The 17,644-nt window shown below is 36.5% G+C and overlaps 1 protein-coding gene and 2 pseudogenes across 1 annotated transcript; 2 read left to right on the plus strand and 1 right to left on the minus strand.

The window, feature by feature from the left end:
- Positions 1-3,281: 3,281 nt before the first annotated feature.
- LOC118055584 (UDP-glycosyltransferase 87A1-like) lies at positions 3,282-5,639 on the plus strand (annotated as a pseudogene).
- A 6,067-nt stretch (positions 5,640-11,706) lies between these two features.
- Positions 11,707-14,281, plus strand: LOC118055585 (uncharacterized; annotated as a pseudogene).
- Positions 14,282-14,428: 147 nt separating this feature from the next.
- Positions 14,429-17,579, minus strand: LOC118055586 (probable protein phosphatase 2C 26). The gene is given in 13 exon segments (XM_035067547.2): positions 14,429-14,649; positions 14,716-14,764; positions 14,859-14,941; positions 15,023-15,146; positions 15,561-15,584; positions 15,586-15,659; positions 15,763-15,842; positions 15,948-15,991; positions 15,994-16,020; positions 16,259-16,340; positions 16,663-16,742; positions 16,839-16,890; positions 17,350-17,579. Coding segments are annotated over 13 exon segments (996 nt in total). The 5' UTR covers positions 17,502-17,579; the 3' UTR covers positions 14,429-14,524.
- Between the last annotated feature and the right edge of the window lie 65 nt (positions 17,580-17,644).

Here is a 17,644-nt window from a genome sequence, read left to right on the forward strand (position 1 = left end):
TAGAGATGTCACTTTTGATGAGTCTAGCATGTTACAGCAGGAGAAATCACAGGAGAAGGAAAAACAGTCTGGTGATGCACACAACAGGTGGAGTTGGAGACTTCAATCATCCCTATAAAGACTGTTCAGACAATCCCTACTGAAGGAGATTCAGATGAAAGTTCAGATGAAGAGGATGCAACAACTCCAGCAACCACACAACAAGAATCCATTGCAATGAGTAAACCAAAAAGAGTTATCAAGAAACCTGCTCGGTATTGTGACATGGTGGCTTATGCACTTCCAGTGATTGATGATGGAATCCCCTACACCTACAAAAAAAGCAGTACAGAGTGTAAGAAAGTGCAAAATGGAAAGAGGCAATGGATGAAGAGATGAAATCTCTCCACAAGAAATCAGACTTGGGATTTGGTACAACTACCTAAGGAAAAGAAGACAATTGGTTGCAAGTGGTATATGCCAAGAAGGAAGGTAATCCTGGAAAAGACAACATCCGATTCAAAGCAAGATTGGTAGCAAAAGGCTATGCTCAGAAGGAGGGGATCGATTATAATGAGGTATTCTCTCCAGTTGTTAAGCATTCATCAATTCGTATTTTGCTAGCCTTAGTTGCACAATTTGATCTGGAGTTAGCCCAACTTGATGTGAAAACTGCCTTCCTACATGGAGATTTGGAAGAGGAAATTTACATGTCTCAGCCAGATGGTTTTAAAGTCACTGGGAAAGAGAATTGGGCTTGTAAACTGAAGAAGTCATTGTATGGCTTGAAACAATCTCCTCGCCAGTGGTATAAGCGATTTGATAAGTTCATGACAGAACATGGATACACACGGAGTCAGTTTGACAACTGTGTATATTTTCGCAGACTTCTTGATGGTTCTTTCATCTATTTGCTCTTATATGTGGATGATATGTTGATTGCATCAAAGAGCAAGGTGGAGATTGATAGACTGAAAGCTCAATTGAGAACTGAGTTTGAAATGAAGGACCTTGGAGAAGCTAAGAAGATTCTTGGCATGGAGATTCAGAGAGACAGAAGAAAAGGCACAGTCTGTTTGACACAGACCCAATACTTGAAGAAAATTCTACAGAGATTTGGGGATAGATGGTAAGACCAAGCCGGTAAGCACACCTTTAGCTCCTCATTTTAAGCTAAGTGCTTCAATGTCTCCACGCACAGAGGAAAGAGCGCAAAACATATGGCTCAAATTCCCGTATGCAAATGCAGTTGGTGCATTAATGTATGCAATGTTTGACGAGACCAGATATTTCACATGCTGTCAGTATGGTGAGCAGGTATATTGCCATGATCCGGGAAAGGGTCACTGGCAGGCAGTTAAGTGGATTCTACGTACATTCATGGGCACAACTGATATTGGTTTGAAGTTTGAGAGGGATGATAGACTCGAACAAAATTTAGTTGTTATGTGGATTCGATTATGCTGGTGACTTAGAACAAGCGTTCGTTCCACAACAGGCTATGTGTGTTTACACTTGCTAAAGGGCCTGTAAGTTGGAGGTCAACTTTACAATCAACAGTAGCTTGTCAACAACTGAGGCAGAGTACATGGCAATAACAGAAAGCTTTCAAGGAAGCTATTTGGTTACATGGGTTGATTGAAGATTTGGGAATTGTTTCAAGAGCACGTGGATGTCCATTGTGATAGTCAAAGTGCTATTTGTCTTGCAAAGAATCAGGTTAATCATCATTCCCGCACCAAAGCACATCGATGTTCGATTTCATTTTGTTCGGAGAAAATTGTGGATGAAGGGGATATTCTGCTACAGAAGATTGGTACCCAGAATATCCAGCTGACATGCTCACAAAATGTGTCTCAGGGATCAAGTTCCAACATTGTTTGGACTTGGTCAACATCTCTCGGTGTTGAGCACCTTCAGGGTGCAGCGCCATATGGCGCAATGGAGGCGGCATTGATTAATCACGAGGATTGGATGGAAAAATCTTGCCAAGGTGGAGATTTGTAGCAAAATTGTCAACATTTGCAATTGTTCAACATTTTTCTCAACCACCCTCTCCTTTACTCAACCACTATCAACCACTCTCTCCTTGCTTTTTTGACCACCATCACTTCCCACCTAGCTGCCAAGGCTCTCCTATAAAGACAGAGACGAGAGAGTGCAGAGAAGGGAAGAAGAGAGGAAGTGTGTCAAGTGCAGAGAAGAAAATAATGCAACTGTGAAAGTGAGAGTGAGTGAAAAATACAGATTTGAGAGAAACATCGAGTGTAGAGTGAAACACTGGGTTTTGTGGGATTGTATTGGGGTTGAGTTGAGTGTTTGTATTATTCCTCCAATAATATACAATCTGTTGCCTCCGTGGACGTACCCGGTTTTGAGGAACCACGTAAATCTGTTGTTTGTGTTTTATTTTGTGTTTGCTTTCGATCCAGTATGCACAACATTGTAGCCCATGCATATGACGCGCCCAAAGAAAGAAGATGACTGAGCCACACGCGCACCATATTTAAGCCACGCCGAGCCCGTCTAAGTGAAGCCACAAGTCGTGTCGTCCAGCTGTTAGCCAAAGAATATTCTGGTTCAGCCCCAGCAGGTGCATCAATGAGGGTAGCTTGTAGAGAAGCTTTCGGCTAAAAGGGAGTTGCGGAGAAAAGGAGATAGTAGTGTCATGGTGTAACCAATTGAAGGTCTTGTGCCATTCTTCTGTAGGGGGATTCTGGACACATTGTGGGTGGAATTCGACTCTTGAGGCTGTTTTTTCAGCGACACCAATGGTTGCTTTTCCTTTATTTTTCAATCAGGATCCCAATAGTATGCAGATAGTTGAAAACTGGATAATTCGTTGGCAAATGAAGAAATATGAAGGGCCTAAACATTTGGTTAAAGGAGAGAAAATTACAGCAATCTTGGTTTCTCACGTATAAGCGAAACTTCAGACCAAATTCTTGTGTTAATTTAAAATCAATGCTTGCAAAATCTCTCTGTATTGTGGCCTGTAAACTGCCAAAACAAATATGGTGAAGACCTCGAAGACCCAAGAAACTGACACGATAACATCTGAGAGAAGCACTTTTCCCGATTGTGGTCATCTTTTTGAAAAAGTAGCAAGAAGTTAAAAAGAAAGGAAAAAAAAATAAAGAAGAATGAAGACGGGGGAAGGATTGCTTTTAAAAAAGATTAGGGTACCATTTTTTTTAACCCTTTAGCAGCCAGAAAAAGAAGGATAAGAACAAAATTTTCCAACTCATGATTCCAGATTTCCACACAAGTAGCTATATTTTCTATAGCTAATAGCTTTTTAATTCTTCAAATCTTATCTCAGCAATTTTTGGAAGTAAGTTCTTGTTGACCTTGCAACTTTTCTCCAGAGAACTAAAAAGTGCATCAGGAGCACAATAACTTAACAATCTTTCTACTTTCATCAGACATGAATTCTGTTGGCCTGGAATCAACAGCAGTATGCCATGTGGTGGCGATGCCTTTTCCCGGCAGAGGCCACATCAACCCCATGATGAATTTCTGCAAGCTAATAGCTTCAAGAAAACATGATATTTTGATTACTTTTGTTGTCACAGAAGAGTGGCTTGGCTACATCAGCTCTGAGCCAAGGCCAGAATCTGTACGCTTGGTCACGATACCTAATGTCATCCCACCAGAGCGTCTAAAAGCAGTAGATTTTCCTGGATTTTATGAAGCTGTTATGACCAAGATGGAAGCTCCCTTTGAGCAGCTGCTTGATCAGTTTGAGATTCCTGTGACTGCTATAATTGGGGATATTGAGGTACGGTGGGCTATCAGCGTGGGGAAACAGAAGGAATATTCCAGTGGCTGCTTTTTGGACGATGTCGGCAACATTTCTTTCAATGTTGTATCATTTTGATCTCTTCAAACAGAACCAGAAATCACCACCTAATTTGTCAGGTATGTAAACTGCAGCTATCCTTATTATCTTACTTTGAACTTAATTTCAATGCTTATTAGCATCATGCGTGATTGTATATATTAGTGTTTGGTATAGGCTTAGTAGGTTCTGTCCGAGCTTGAAATCAATTAAGCACTCTGACAAGATAAAAAAGAGAACAAGAAAATATTGTAAGATAAAAAATATGTTCAGTTTTTTTACTGTTCAATGTGAAAGAGGAACTTGGAAGATTGAAGTGGAATTTTCAGCACAGAGTACGGTGAGGCTAGGGTTTTGAACTGGTATTTTCCTTACAGAAAATGGTGAAGCTAGGTTTTTTTATTACGGCAATAACATTCAGAAAGGAACTTTTTGCGTTGTCCTTTGTATGATAAATAGATTAAGCTAATGTAAAAAGATTTAAACAAATGGCAGAATGCATGATCTTGGATGAGATCAGATATTAGCTGCTTGGACATTTAAGCCAAATACTTGAAGAATTCGTAGAAATCACAAATAAATGGTTCATGTCTTCCTGATTGACGCTTTCTGAATTCCCATGCTAGTTGATATTTCAAAACAGAAAGTGATAGTAGCAACTGGGTATTTTTCTTGCATATACAGGACAAGTGGATTTACATCCTGGAATTTCTTCATCACATTTAGCAGAACTCCAAAAGGTCTTCCAAAAGAATGATCAAAGAGTATTGCAGCTAGCCCTAGAATGCATTTCAAAAGTGCCGCAAGCACAATATCTTCTGTTCACTTCTATCTATGAGCTTGAGCCCCAAGTCATGGACACTATGAAAGATACTTTTCAATTTCCTGTCTATCCTATTGGACCTGCCATACCTTACTTAGAGCTTGAAGGTAATTTGTCAGGAACTAATTACAGTCATATGGCCCCAGACTACTTACAATGGCTAGATTCTCAACCTAAAGACTCTGTCTTATACATCTCTTTGGGAAGTTTCCTTTCTGTTTCAAGCACCCAAATGGATGAAATTATTGCCGGGCTTCAAGATAGTGGTGTCCGATATTTGTGGGTGGCACGCGGAGAAGCTTCTCGGTTAAAGGACATATGTAGTGATGATATGGGGCTAGTGCTGCCTTGGTGTGACCAGTTGAAAGTGCTGTGCCATTCTTCCATAGGGGGTTTTTGGACACATTGTGGATGGAACTCTACTCTAGAAGCAGTTTTTGCTGGTGTTCCAATGCTTACTTTCCCTCTATTTTTGGACCAAGAAGCAAATAGTAAGCAAATTTTAGAAGTTTGGGGGATTGGTTGGAAGGTTAAGAGAGGTTTGAAAGAAGAAAAATTCTTAACCAGAGAGGAAATTGCAGAACTTGTGCAGAAGTTTATGGATTTGGAAAGCAATGAAGGGAAAGAAATGAGGAGAAGAGCAAGAGAACTTGGAAATATTTGTCAACAAGGTATTGCTGAAGGCGGATCATCTACGACCAACCTTGATGCATTTATTAGGGATATTTCACTGGGCATCAGGCACTGAACAGTTTTTGAATGCTGTAATCATTTTCCGGTGATCGAGTTTATTCACTACAGGAAAAAAATGCTTGTCATGTTGTCAGAGTTCAATGGAGTTATGTTCTCTGAAACATGATTAAGGTAAGGAATCAAGTGTTAACTACTTGTTTGTAGCATTCAATTAACTGATGAGTTCAAATGAGGAAAAAGAAGAAGAAGCTGTGCCTTCTACTTTCGTGAAAAGTAAAAATAAAAACTATTAGTATTCTCTCATGAATGTTTTTGTTTCATTAGCAGTACTATCACGAAGATAAGGCTGTGTTTAATTTTAGATCAAGGAAATTAAATGATAATTAACATTTAAACCGCTTGAACTTTCCTTCGTAAATTTAGAGTAAAATATAGTTTCAACTACACTACTTCTTCAAACGAATATTTAATAGGATAAGGTGAAATTAATGACGATAGAGTTTTTGCGGTGCATGTAGTTTTTAATATATATTTATTTTAAAAAAATGATAGAGATGAAAAAAAAATAATAATTTATTTAATGTTTTTGGCTCTTTTAATATGTACAAAATAATTACTTTTCATTGAAAAAAAAAAAGATTTTAGTTTTTCATTTAATTATTTTATTGAAGCTGTAAAATTACGAGAGAAAAACTAAATTGCTTTTTTTTTTTTTTTTATTCCATTGGAGATATCTTGGGGAATTTTAAAAGCTCCACTTGAAATTTGAAAAATAGAGGGCGGAGAGCGTTAGACCAAAGAAAAAAACGTGTGATCTGCAACGGAGTAAGCTTGGAAATTGATGTGGCGTGATATGAATGGACAATGAGAACAGCGATGGTGAATTCTAAGGAGAGTTGTAACCTCGCTCTCTCTCTCTCTCTCTCTCGCTCTCTCTCTCTCTCTAATAAAACTGGCGATTAACACCCAAAATATAAAATAACACAAGATGAAATTTTTTCTTTAATAAAGTAGCACAATCTAAGGATGTCGTAATTATGAACTGCAATATCACCTGTCACAATTCACAAAACGCGATATTTAATCAAATTTTATGTTATTAAAACATGATATTATTAAAATATTATGTTTCTAAACCGTGATATTTGATTTAGTATCATGGTTCAGAACCACAACATTATCAAAAAGATCATTTTGTAAAATAATTGGATATTTAATAAAATAATTGGAGACAATAGCCAAAACAGGACTGTTTTTAGCTATTATAAGATTTTGGATTATATTTCGTATTGATATCAACTAGAATGTGTTGTCTGTAGCTGAATTGTCACAATACCTTATCAGAGTAATATAACTCAACCATCTCAAAACATATTAGCTAGACTACTGTTGTTCATATATTCATCTTACTAGTGCAGATAATTAGAGTAATGACCAATCTTTCTTTCGAGTAAGCATCCACATGATCTGTAGATTATAAGTTAAATAAATATCAAACAATAATAATTCAGTGCAGTTAATTATTTTATTTAACAAATAATTAAAAAAAATAATTTGAATAACATATTGCTTATCGCTCCAATAAAATGATAGCATATATGCTAAATTGTTTTCAAAAACTCATCCAGCGCACCACCTCGAGTTAAAAACATGTGAGTTTAATTGTATTTTTCAAAGTTTCAAGAACACAATATAAATATATATAATTACAAAAATAACATCACAATACCTACATCCTAGTAGGGAGATGAAATGTAACCTTTTATAGTTTGGATTGTTATATTCAGGCAATCTTGGTATTTGGGCCCTTCCCATATGGAAATGTAAAGCATTCAAATCTAAATAGTTATTTATATATATTTGTTATTCATACTTGTAAAAGTAGCGAATATATCCCCATACCTGTATGACTCTTTTTATAACATGCAGACATAAATATTTGTACAAGGATGCCAATATAGTAGATCTACAATTATACATGGGAATATCATCAAAATTTTCTAGGAGCATCAAATAATGCAAAGGAACATATCTCCCTAAAAGGTCAATGACTAATACATTGCCAAACATATGAAATATATATGCTCTGGCATACCAACAAATAAAATTAAAAACATATTATAATAATTAATGTGATTCATAACATTTAAATCATAATTGATTTTGTACCCTTGCAAGACCTCCTCATCACCATCGTTTGGTGATGTCAAAAATATCTCTCCAGTCCACTTAAAATGTATTCTACTCTTTTAATTTAGAAGGAGAGGGTGATAATCTAAATAACTGCTTGCATAACACAATCTTATTACAAATATCAGTAGATGTGACTACATGTTCTTCAATAGACAAACCAAGCAAAACCGACACGTTATGTAGTGTCGATGTCATGTCACCAAAATTAATATGGAGCATGTATGTTGCAGGTCTCCATCTCTCAACTAGTACATAGATTAAGTTGTGATCAAATTTGATGTGGTTAAGAAAACTAACATACAAAAAATCAACCTAGATAACAAATGGCTGAACTCATTCATGTAGTCACATTTGTCCATGTGTATAATAATAAATAGTGGTATCAATCCTGCATAATAATTTAAACTATAATTATTGAAAATATAACATTTAATTATAATTAAATTAAACATAAATTGAAAATTTATTAAAAATTACTTATTTTGACAATACCAGCAAATATATCATCTGATCGATGTCAATCTGCAACCGTGGAACAAAAGTATTAGGCAGACCTGATAGGCTTGTACTATGAACTTGTACGGAATATGTTTCATACTCATGCTCTACATGAATATATGCTTTTTATGCTCATAGTAAATGCTCGTTTCTAATCATTGTCCAAATGAAGATTACTAATATGAGTAGATAATTTTAATTTATGTAATAGTCTATGTGATTGATGTATAATTATATAAATTTTAATAATACTTAAAAAAATATAATAACATGAAATAACAAAAGACGCTGTTTTGATTAGAACATGTTTTTGGCAGTGAGAGTATTGTGCCACCCATCATTAGGAGGATTGTGGCCCAAGAGCGGGTGGAATCCATTCAAGAAGGTGTTTTTGCAGGTGTGCCTTTCCTTGCCCTCCCAATAGCTGCAGATCAAACGCCCAAACAGCAAGTTAGTAGTGGAAGGTTGGCTGGAGATTGGAGAAGGAGTTTAGGATGGAAAGTTTGGTGACAAGAGAGGAAACTAGGGGTCTTGTGCAGAAGTTTATGGGTTTGGATAGCAGTGAAGGAAGAGAATCAAGGAGCAGAGTGAAAGAATTTTAGGAGAGATACGTGAATAAGCAATCTCAAAAGGTGTATAATCTGAAACCAACAATCAAAACCTTCGTCAATAGCCTCTGCCTCTGGAAATTTGTCGTTTTCTTAGAACCATGAATAAGCACCCTCAAACATGTGATAAAATCAATTTTAAAAACTTTGAATGTGGAGAACTGGAGAGGCAGAGTCTAGAGTGAAAAAAATGGTGATAAGAGAGGAAATTGCTGGATTTTGTCAGAAGTTTGTTTTATTCTGAGAGCAATAAAGGAAAAAAAACGTGGGAAAAGAGAGAAAGAGCTTCAGGAGACATGTCCAAGATGCAGTTTCATAGAAGGGATCATCCAAGTCTAATTTCAATTCCTTTTCCTTCAAACAGTTGATCTTTTGAGACAAACGAGGTACTTACATGCATTCGATTCCGAAATATGTTTATGAATATTGGCAATTTGATTGCCATGCATTCGCAGAATATAACGAAATTACAGTTAAACTGTAGAAAGAAATTCTATTTTGTCAATAACTGAATGTGAATAGTGTACACAATTATTTTAAAAAATAAGCTATATCACCTAACTAATAAAATGTGAATTAAAATAACTATTACAAACCTATAAAAGTAATCCGAAAATAACAAATAAAAATTTCAAAACATTTGGAAATAACTCTCTTTTTGTGCTCTTTGTTGGGAATCGAAAGGAGCATTCTAGGGGCGTCCTTTTTTCTCAAGTCAGCAGCGATGTTTCCAGTGTTGCAGCATTTTGATCGTTTTGTTCAACGGGAACACAATGTCTGTTCTTGTACAGTCGTTTGCTTTTTATGTAATTTCTGAGCAATTGTATGCTTGCATTTCGGTTGCTTCACCTCCTCTGTTAACATCACAGTGAGAAGATTGTTCAGGAAAGGGTAGAGGTCAAAATGCTTATGGTGCTGCGGTAAATTGTGTGTCGTCTGCAACTTTAGCTCTTGAGGGTTTTTGTGCCATCATTCTATAGAAGGATTGGTCATAGTGTGGGTGGAAAGTCTGTTTCTAGAAAGCATTTGTGTTGGAAGCTCCTTTTCTTACTCTCCTTATTGTTGTGTATCAAAATTATAATGTAGCAAGAAGCTAATTGTAGAGGACTGGAAGACTGGTTAAAAGGTGCTGGAAAAACAGGGAGCAGAAAGTTTGGTTACAAGACAGAAAATTGCAGGAATTTATAAATTTGGAAAGCAATGCAGAGAAAGAAACTGAGGGGAAAAGCAAGAGAGCTTCAGGAAATTGCAGGGATAATGCAGGAATTGGGTTCCATACCTAACGTCATTCCATCAGAGCTGGTCCGCAACGCTGATCCAATTGGGTTCATTGAAGCTACCTTGACTAAAGATGGAGGCTCCATTTGAGAAGCTGCTTGATGGGTTTGATCATTCCTTGAGGCCTCCTCTTATATTGACCGATCCTTTCTTGTTTTGGGTGATTGTGTTGCGAATCGAAGGAGCATTCCGGTGGCTTCATTTTTTGTTCAAAGATTTGTATATGTAAAAGTATGTGCAGAAGAAATGCAAAATACTGATAACTTGCTTTCTCTTTGCCTACTTTTCTGTTTGGGTACAGAAAAGGGTAATGAAATAGTGGATTACATCCCTGGAGTTTCTCCATTACGGCTACTGGATCTCCCGTCATTCATTTTTGCAAAGCAACCACTGCATATTTTCAACCGAATCTTAGATCATATTTCTTGGATTCCTAAATCCCAATACCTCTTGCTTTTCGTCAATTTACGAGCTTGAATCTCAAGCCATCGAGTCTTTGAAATCAGATAGCCATCGAGTCAATTTAGATAGCTTGGATTCCTAAATCCCAATATACCAGTGGCCCTGCCATGCCTGACCTGAGACGTGGAGACCATTTCTTCTGCAAGTAACAATAACAATGAACTCAAACTATCTAAAGATGGTTAGATTACCAACGTGAAAAGTTCGGTTCTATACATAAGCTTTTAAAAAATTGAATCTAAAGGTACAAGGGTCTTCACTATGCATTGTAAAAAAAAAAAAAATGATGTAATTGCCATTTTTAAATTTTGGAATGTCATTATGAACATTGTGAAATTACTAAATTAATCTTAATAAAAATTGATTTTTTTGGTTTTTAAAGGGCAAAATAGGTATTTTACTTTGGCCTCCTATATTTCAAACTCACTCTCCCCTCAATTAATTAGCCTAAAATTGGTCTGATCCAATAAAAACTAAATTAAAATAATAAATAAAAAACACTATGAGTATTGGTGTTCATAATGTTTTGAGAAGGAATTCATAATATGTTTTTATATAGTAAATTTCCCACACCTTTTAAATTTACTTATAATAATAATAACAATAATTATCTAAGTTTGCTTGCTTGTAGAATAAATCTCATAATATAGTTTTTCTTAACTGATCCAATAAAAAGTTAAAGTTAAAAAAATAAATAAATAAACACTATAAAACATTGCATTCACAATGTTTGCGAGGGGATTTATAGTGTATTTTATACATTGAATTTCCCACACTTTTTAAAATTTACCTATTATTATTAATATTATTAGTATTTTCTAAGTTTTGCTTGCTTGTACGATAAATCTCACAATGTAGTTTTTCTTGGCTGTTTGTGTGTGATTTATAATGTGTGCATCAAATCACATCAAGAATTCTTTTTAGGGACCTAAATACAAATTAGTTAAGCATTCAGGGACTAGCTTGTATTAACTATTCACTCCTTGGCACCTAAAACTCCATTTCTCTCAATCTCACCACCTACTAGACTTTTTTTTACAATGACACGCAATTTTTGTAAAGACTGAGGGGAGAAAAAAAAAAAAAAGAGGACCCAAAATCTTGGAAACCCCTAACCTGTTTCAATTGTCGGCCAAAACTTGCAAAACCATAAAGGACAAAATCTTTTCTTTCTTTCTTTCTCTCTGAAAACTCCAAACAGAAAGCTCAACACATGTAAAGTCAGTGTGTATGGCTATAACCCTTACCACTCAACACCAAAATCTATCCCTAAACAGTAACCATCAAAATCTCACTTTTTTTCACACCACCAATTCCACTCCGTAAAACCCTGAAACAATTCTCCACCACCATGGCCACCGACGCCGCCGCCACCAAATTCCAAAACCCCGCCGATTTCCGCCCCGATTTCCACCCGGAAGAAAAATATCCTCCACAAACCTCCTACGATGGCCTCCATTTTTGGCAATACATGATTTCCGGTTCAATAGCCGGTCTTGTAGAACACATGGCTATGTTCCCTGTTTGACACAGTCAAGACTCATATGCAAGCAATTGGGTCTTGCCCGATTAAATCCGTAAGCGTAACTCATGTCCTCAATTCCCTTCTTAAATCCGAGGGCCCTGCTGCCCTTTACCGTGGCATTGCCGCGATGGCTCTCGGCGCTGGTCCCGCCCATGCTGTCCATTTTTCATTTTATGAAGTCTGTAAGAAACATTTGTCGCGAGATAACCCAAATAGTTCAATTGCGCATGCGGTTTCTCTGGTGTTTTGTGCAACGGTTGCTAGCGATGCGGTTTTCACACCGATGGGACATGGTAAAGCAGAGATTGCAATTAGGGAGTGATAGTGTCTATAAGGGTGTTTGGGATTGTGTTAAGAGGGTGGTGAGAGAAGAGGGGTTTTGGTGCATTTTATGCTTCGTATAGGACTACTGTTTTTGATGAATGCACCATTTACTGCGGTTTATTTTTTACGATTTATGAAGCTGCGAAGAAGGGTTTGATGGAGATTTCGCCGGATAGTGTGAATGATGAGAGGTGGGTTGTTCATGCTACTGCTGGTGCTGCTGCTGGAGCTTTGGCCGCTGCGGTTACCACACCACTTGATGTTGTTAAAAACTCAATTGCAGTGTCAGGTATTGTTCTTCTTACTCTGTTTTTAATTCACAATGAACTACTTTGCCAATTTGAAGAAAATAATTTAGGCTAATAGAGAGAGAATGCCTAGCTTTTAAAAGTTGTAATGCAATTGAAATCAAATTTTTAGAAGAGGTTTTAATGATCCTAAAGGGCTGATTTTTGAGTGACCAAGCTAAGCTAATGTTTGGTAGACCTCCAGATGGTAGAAATCATACTATCTCTGATCTTGGTGTATAGGCACACACAATACGAAGATGTTTTTACAAGGAAAACTGAATCGTCATTAGGAATTCCCTTACTAAATGCTTCATTTATTGAAGATTTACAAGGATGGGTTGCTAAATGCTTCATGATGAATTAATAATCACACTCTTCCAGCATCAGATCCAATATTTATACAATCTCTTTATCTTTTGTACTGCCCCACTCTGACCAATATATTCTAAATTTCTCACATACCATAACAACAGTATTCATTTTCTGGTCGAACCCAATATAAACTTGTAGCAATCACACAACCTGAAGATTTGGTGTTTTATAAGTATTATGGCTGTAAAGGAAGGAATTTGCCATCTATTCATTGTTTATACTTTAATGGGTTTTGGTTTAACTTTCGACATCTGACTATTTCATATCAGTCTCGCATGAAATCAATTTTACAAGAGTTGGTTGAATGTTAAATCGGTGTTCTCCTGCAGTTGATATCATGCGTCAGCCTGTGTGTTTTGTTTGTCATTGAATTTCATACAGCTCGTCCATCAGAAGGCTGTTGGTTCATCCATTGAGTCCTGATCAATTGAACTACCTAATCAATTTAGAAAGTATTAAATTAAACCATCTAAAATGCTTAAGAAGAACAATAAGATTAGAACTGAAGATATGTAATCACCTACTCCTGAACTAATTTGGGACACTTGTCAATTTTACTTACCATGCCTTTCTGTGTGTGTTTTGTGATGTCTAGTCAGTGATCTTTGTGTTGATCTCTCGAAGAATTTCATTGTTCTACTCCAATTTGTATATATTATTCAACCCCCCCAAAAAAAAATGAAATGAAATGTTGGATAAAAAAGCATAGTTTATGAGAACCTACCAAGGCTACTAGTTACTACTAGATGCATCATGTAACTTATTGGTGTGTGGTACGATGGACTCACCATTGCATGCTAGGGGAGATGGGGTGGGACCTCAAGTTCACTTTCCCTCATTGTCACATAAAGACTGCAGGATGTATAAATTTGTGTATCATCTATTACAGGCGTTAAATTTCTCTTTATAATTTGATAACAGCTAACTCTGATTGGATTTGCAGGGTGTTTGTGGGTGTGACAGATTTAAAAGTGGTTCGATTGGAGATGTGATTAGAGCAATACTTCAAAAGGATGGCTACAGAGGCCTCATGAGAGGTTGGATCCCAAGGATGCTTTTCCATTCACCAGCTGCAGCAATCTCTTGGTCTACCTACGAAGCCTCAAAATCTTTCTTCCATAAACTCAATAGTAACAGTAACAGTGACAATGTCACTTGAATAACTAAGGACCAATAGGCATTCATTATTCTGCAGTTGCATCAGCATGTACAAGTAATGGGATGCATCACACGAAGGATCACAAGCATGCACTTGTACCATTTCTCAGGCCTTGTTGCTAGCTGTCTATTTAATCGGTATTACGAGTCAAATGGAATATTCAGATAGAATGTGCTGTTGTACATGTAGCTGCTCCTTTAATAATCCTACTGTCCTTGCAATTTTTCCCCTCGTAATCTTAGTTTTCATGACCGTACAAGATTCTTTTATTACAACAAAATTTTTGACCTGTAATCTGAATATTCAAGAGTTAGTTGTCCTTGTGATAGCTTGCAGCTATTGAGTTGATGGAATTCTGCTATCATGTCTGAGTCATTCTAAAATTGTAATAAAATGTGGACAGTTTCAACTTGCTTGGCAGTCATTACAGCATCCTGAACTTTACAAGACAATCAAGAAACAAACAGAGAGTTTTATAACTATGATTCGAGTTTATTTTCTTGTTCTGTATGAGCTTCAACTGCCTGATCCTCAGCCAACAGGGAGATATGTTGTGACCTCACAACCTGACCAACAATCACAGTGACATCATCAAGTTTCCCACCTGCCAAACAAAGAACTTGGTCACTTGTGGTATTGAGGAAAAAGAACCCATCTTTGTAAGTTTTACCAGTAAGCTTCATGCCAAGAACTTTCTTCCAGAAAGGAACATCAAAGCCCTATCAGGAGCATTCACAAGGAAAAAAACCGTCAGACTTATTGGAAATATGATTTAGTATTCAGCAGTACAGTTATCATTCCAAATAATGTTACCTTTGATCTGGCTTCCAATGAATAGGGGGATTCAAATTCTGAATTCGTAGAATGAATGCTCGCTAGGTTAGCTAATGCCTTTGCTAGCATTGAAATCAAATCTCAATTAGAAAAATATGAAGTTGATTGCCAAATACAAGTTCTTTTGATCTTTGAAGACATACCAGCCGCAGCAACATCACTATGTCCAGCAACTGTCGAAACAATCTCATGATCAAAAACGTTGTCAAAAAGCCCATCTGAGCCCATCACAATGGTGTCTCCTTCCATTACTTCCACCCTGCTGACCTTTTTAAAGAGATGATGATACAAGCAATTCAGATGATACGAAGCTTGCTAGACTACACAGACCATTTTTCATTCAAAATAAAAAACAGCGAAGTGGTGAGAGTGCATGAATTCTTTCCTGACCACGAGACATAATTTTTGTCTGCACAATCATTTAGCTAATCTTTACAGAGGAGGATGAAACAAGGGGGGGTGCATGGTTATCAACTGAGCCTTAAGGTTGATAAGCATTTAATTATCTTACACATGAATAGCTCAATGGATCATGAGAATTTAAGAAAACATTACCATTTCTGACATGAATTCATTTGTACTATCAGCATAAGATACTCAGCTGAAAGTACCCAGTAGACATTAAAAATAAAAAAATCCCACGTTCTAGTATTGAGATGTGAGGTATAAAAATCACCATACCACCGCATCAAGGTATGTTTGGCCAACCATTTTCCGAGCTCAGCTGGTAGGGACAATCAAAATAATGTTCTTGTGGAGATGTGGAAAAAATTATTCGGTCTGAAAAGTTGAATAAATAATCAAAGTTCCCTCAATTTTAAAAGAAAAAAAGCATAAAAAAATAGATCGGCAACAAGAACAAATGAAAAGTAGGCCACAGCACCTCCACGGATAGCTCTCAGTCCACAATCCCCAACATTAGCAATCTTTAGTGTTCCATTCGTCTCCAACATGGCAACAATTCTACTCAACCAAGAGGGAAGTAGAGCTTAAAGACGATACAATGAGGTCCCTAAACATATGGTCTAAGGATGATGCTCTTGGGAAATATGGAGTGGATCAACTTACACAGTAGCTGAACCGACAGCAGAAGTGGCAGCATGTGCTTTTTCCTTATGAGAATTTGGGGATCATAGTTAACCTGCCAAATAGCAAAGATCACTAGATGTATTAGCTGAAAGCAAAGTAAGCAACCAAAAACATTCAATTGGCATGTAAAGACTACAGTGGCATACAGTCCTTGTAGAGATTGTTTGAAGAAAAACTAATTAACCAGAACATAACAATGAAATATATATTATATATATATATATATATATATATATATATATATATATATATATATATATAGTCTTTAACGGGTATTACTATGGCACTACCTCCTCATCCCCCACGAGACATGAAGCATTGGCCATCAATTCCCGTGGGAATAACGAAGGATCGACATTCTGTTCAGCCCAACTGAAAAGAGCATTTAAACAGCATGAAAAGAGTCATAGTTCATAAACACCGTCAAGAAATATCTTGTGTCACAAAACTTTTCATACAAACTTCACACATGCTTATAGGCTTGCATGCCAAACAAAAAAAAATCTCTTAAGTTTCTCGAGAGCAGAGCCAAAATATTTGCAAGTGTTTGAGTCATGGCTTATTTTATGATTGTCAATGTGATGCAACTCAAAATCAGTCACACACATACGTGACAAGGAAGCCAATGGTTTTCACACTTCCAAAAATGCATGGTAAAAGGGAACAACATATATACTTATGTAAAGTTTCATACCCAGAGACACCGTCAGCAACAGCAATAACGCCCCCATTGTAGTCGCTGACAAAGAATGCATCTTCCCCACCTCTTTCGACCTATTTTGAAAGACCAAGATTTCAAAGTTCAAAATAAATAAATGGTACTAACATCCAATCATTTGAAAGCATAAAAGATGGATAATATCGGCATACCTTTTTAGGATGTGGAATCAAGTGAGTTCCAATGCAAAAGGATACCTCTGACCTAGAAATATTTTGAAAAAAAATAAATAAATCAATAAACTTGTTCAATTAAAACTAAATATCAAGGCTTACTTTTATATGGTACTGAATCCGTCATCAGCGTGAACTTCTTTTTCTAAATAATCACTGTATAAGAAAAATAATTTTTGGGAGCAAAAAACCAAAAGTACAGGAAATCTCTTTACCAATATCAAAGAAATGAACAAAACGACTAAAATCATTAAATAAAATGACAGTAATTATAAGCTATTTTCCATTTAATTTACATGGACTGCAGAAAGAAACCAGAATCCCAACTTTTCCAGGCAAAATTTAGCACTTCTCTTTAAAGGACCTATCTAACTTTCTTCACTGACTACACTGTTGTGTTTTCATTTGCAGCTTTTTTTTGTTTGATAATTTATGAAAGGGAGTTCAGTTGGCAAACAAAGGAAAAGATAACATGAGAGAAACAGCTTACCGATTTATTTTGGTTTGTGATGAAGCTGCATGACACAGTAACCTGTGTTTCTTAGGAATTGAGTTTCTGTTCGATGACGATGATAATAGATTAGGAAAAGAGGTTGGGAGAGACCGAGAAATCGAAGCCCTGAAAACGGTAACCATCGCCATTTCCCGCTTCAACTCTCTCTCTCAAGTAACTATGCAACACCCTTATTTACAGAGCGAGTTCAAATCAAATGTGTGTGGTTCTTAGCACTTTATTCGAAGCCACCAATAGCATGAAGTCAATTCTGAACATATTATTTCTATAG

The sequence above is a fragment of the Populus alba genome, chromosome 1 (assembly GCF_005239225.2).
Source record: "Populus alba chromosome 1, ASM523922v2, whole genome shotgun sequence".
NCBI classification, from domain to species: domain Eukaryota; kingdom Viridiplantae; phylum Streptophyta; class Magnoliopsida; order Malpighiales; family Salicaceae; genus Populus; species Populus alba.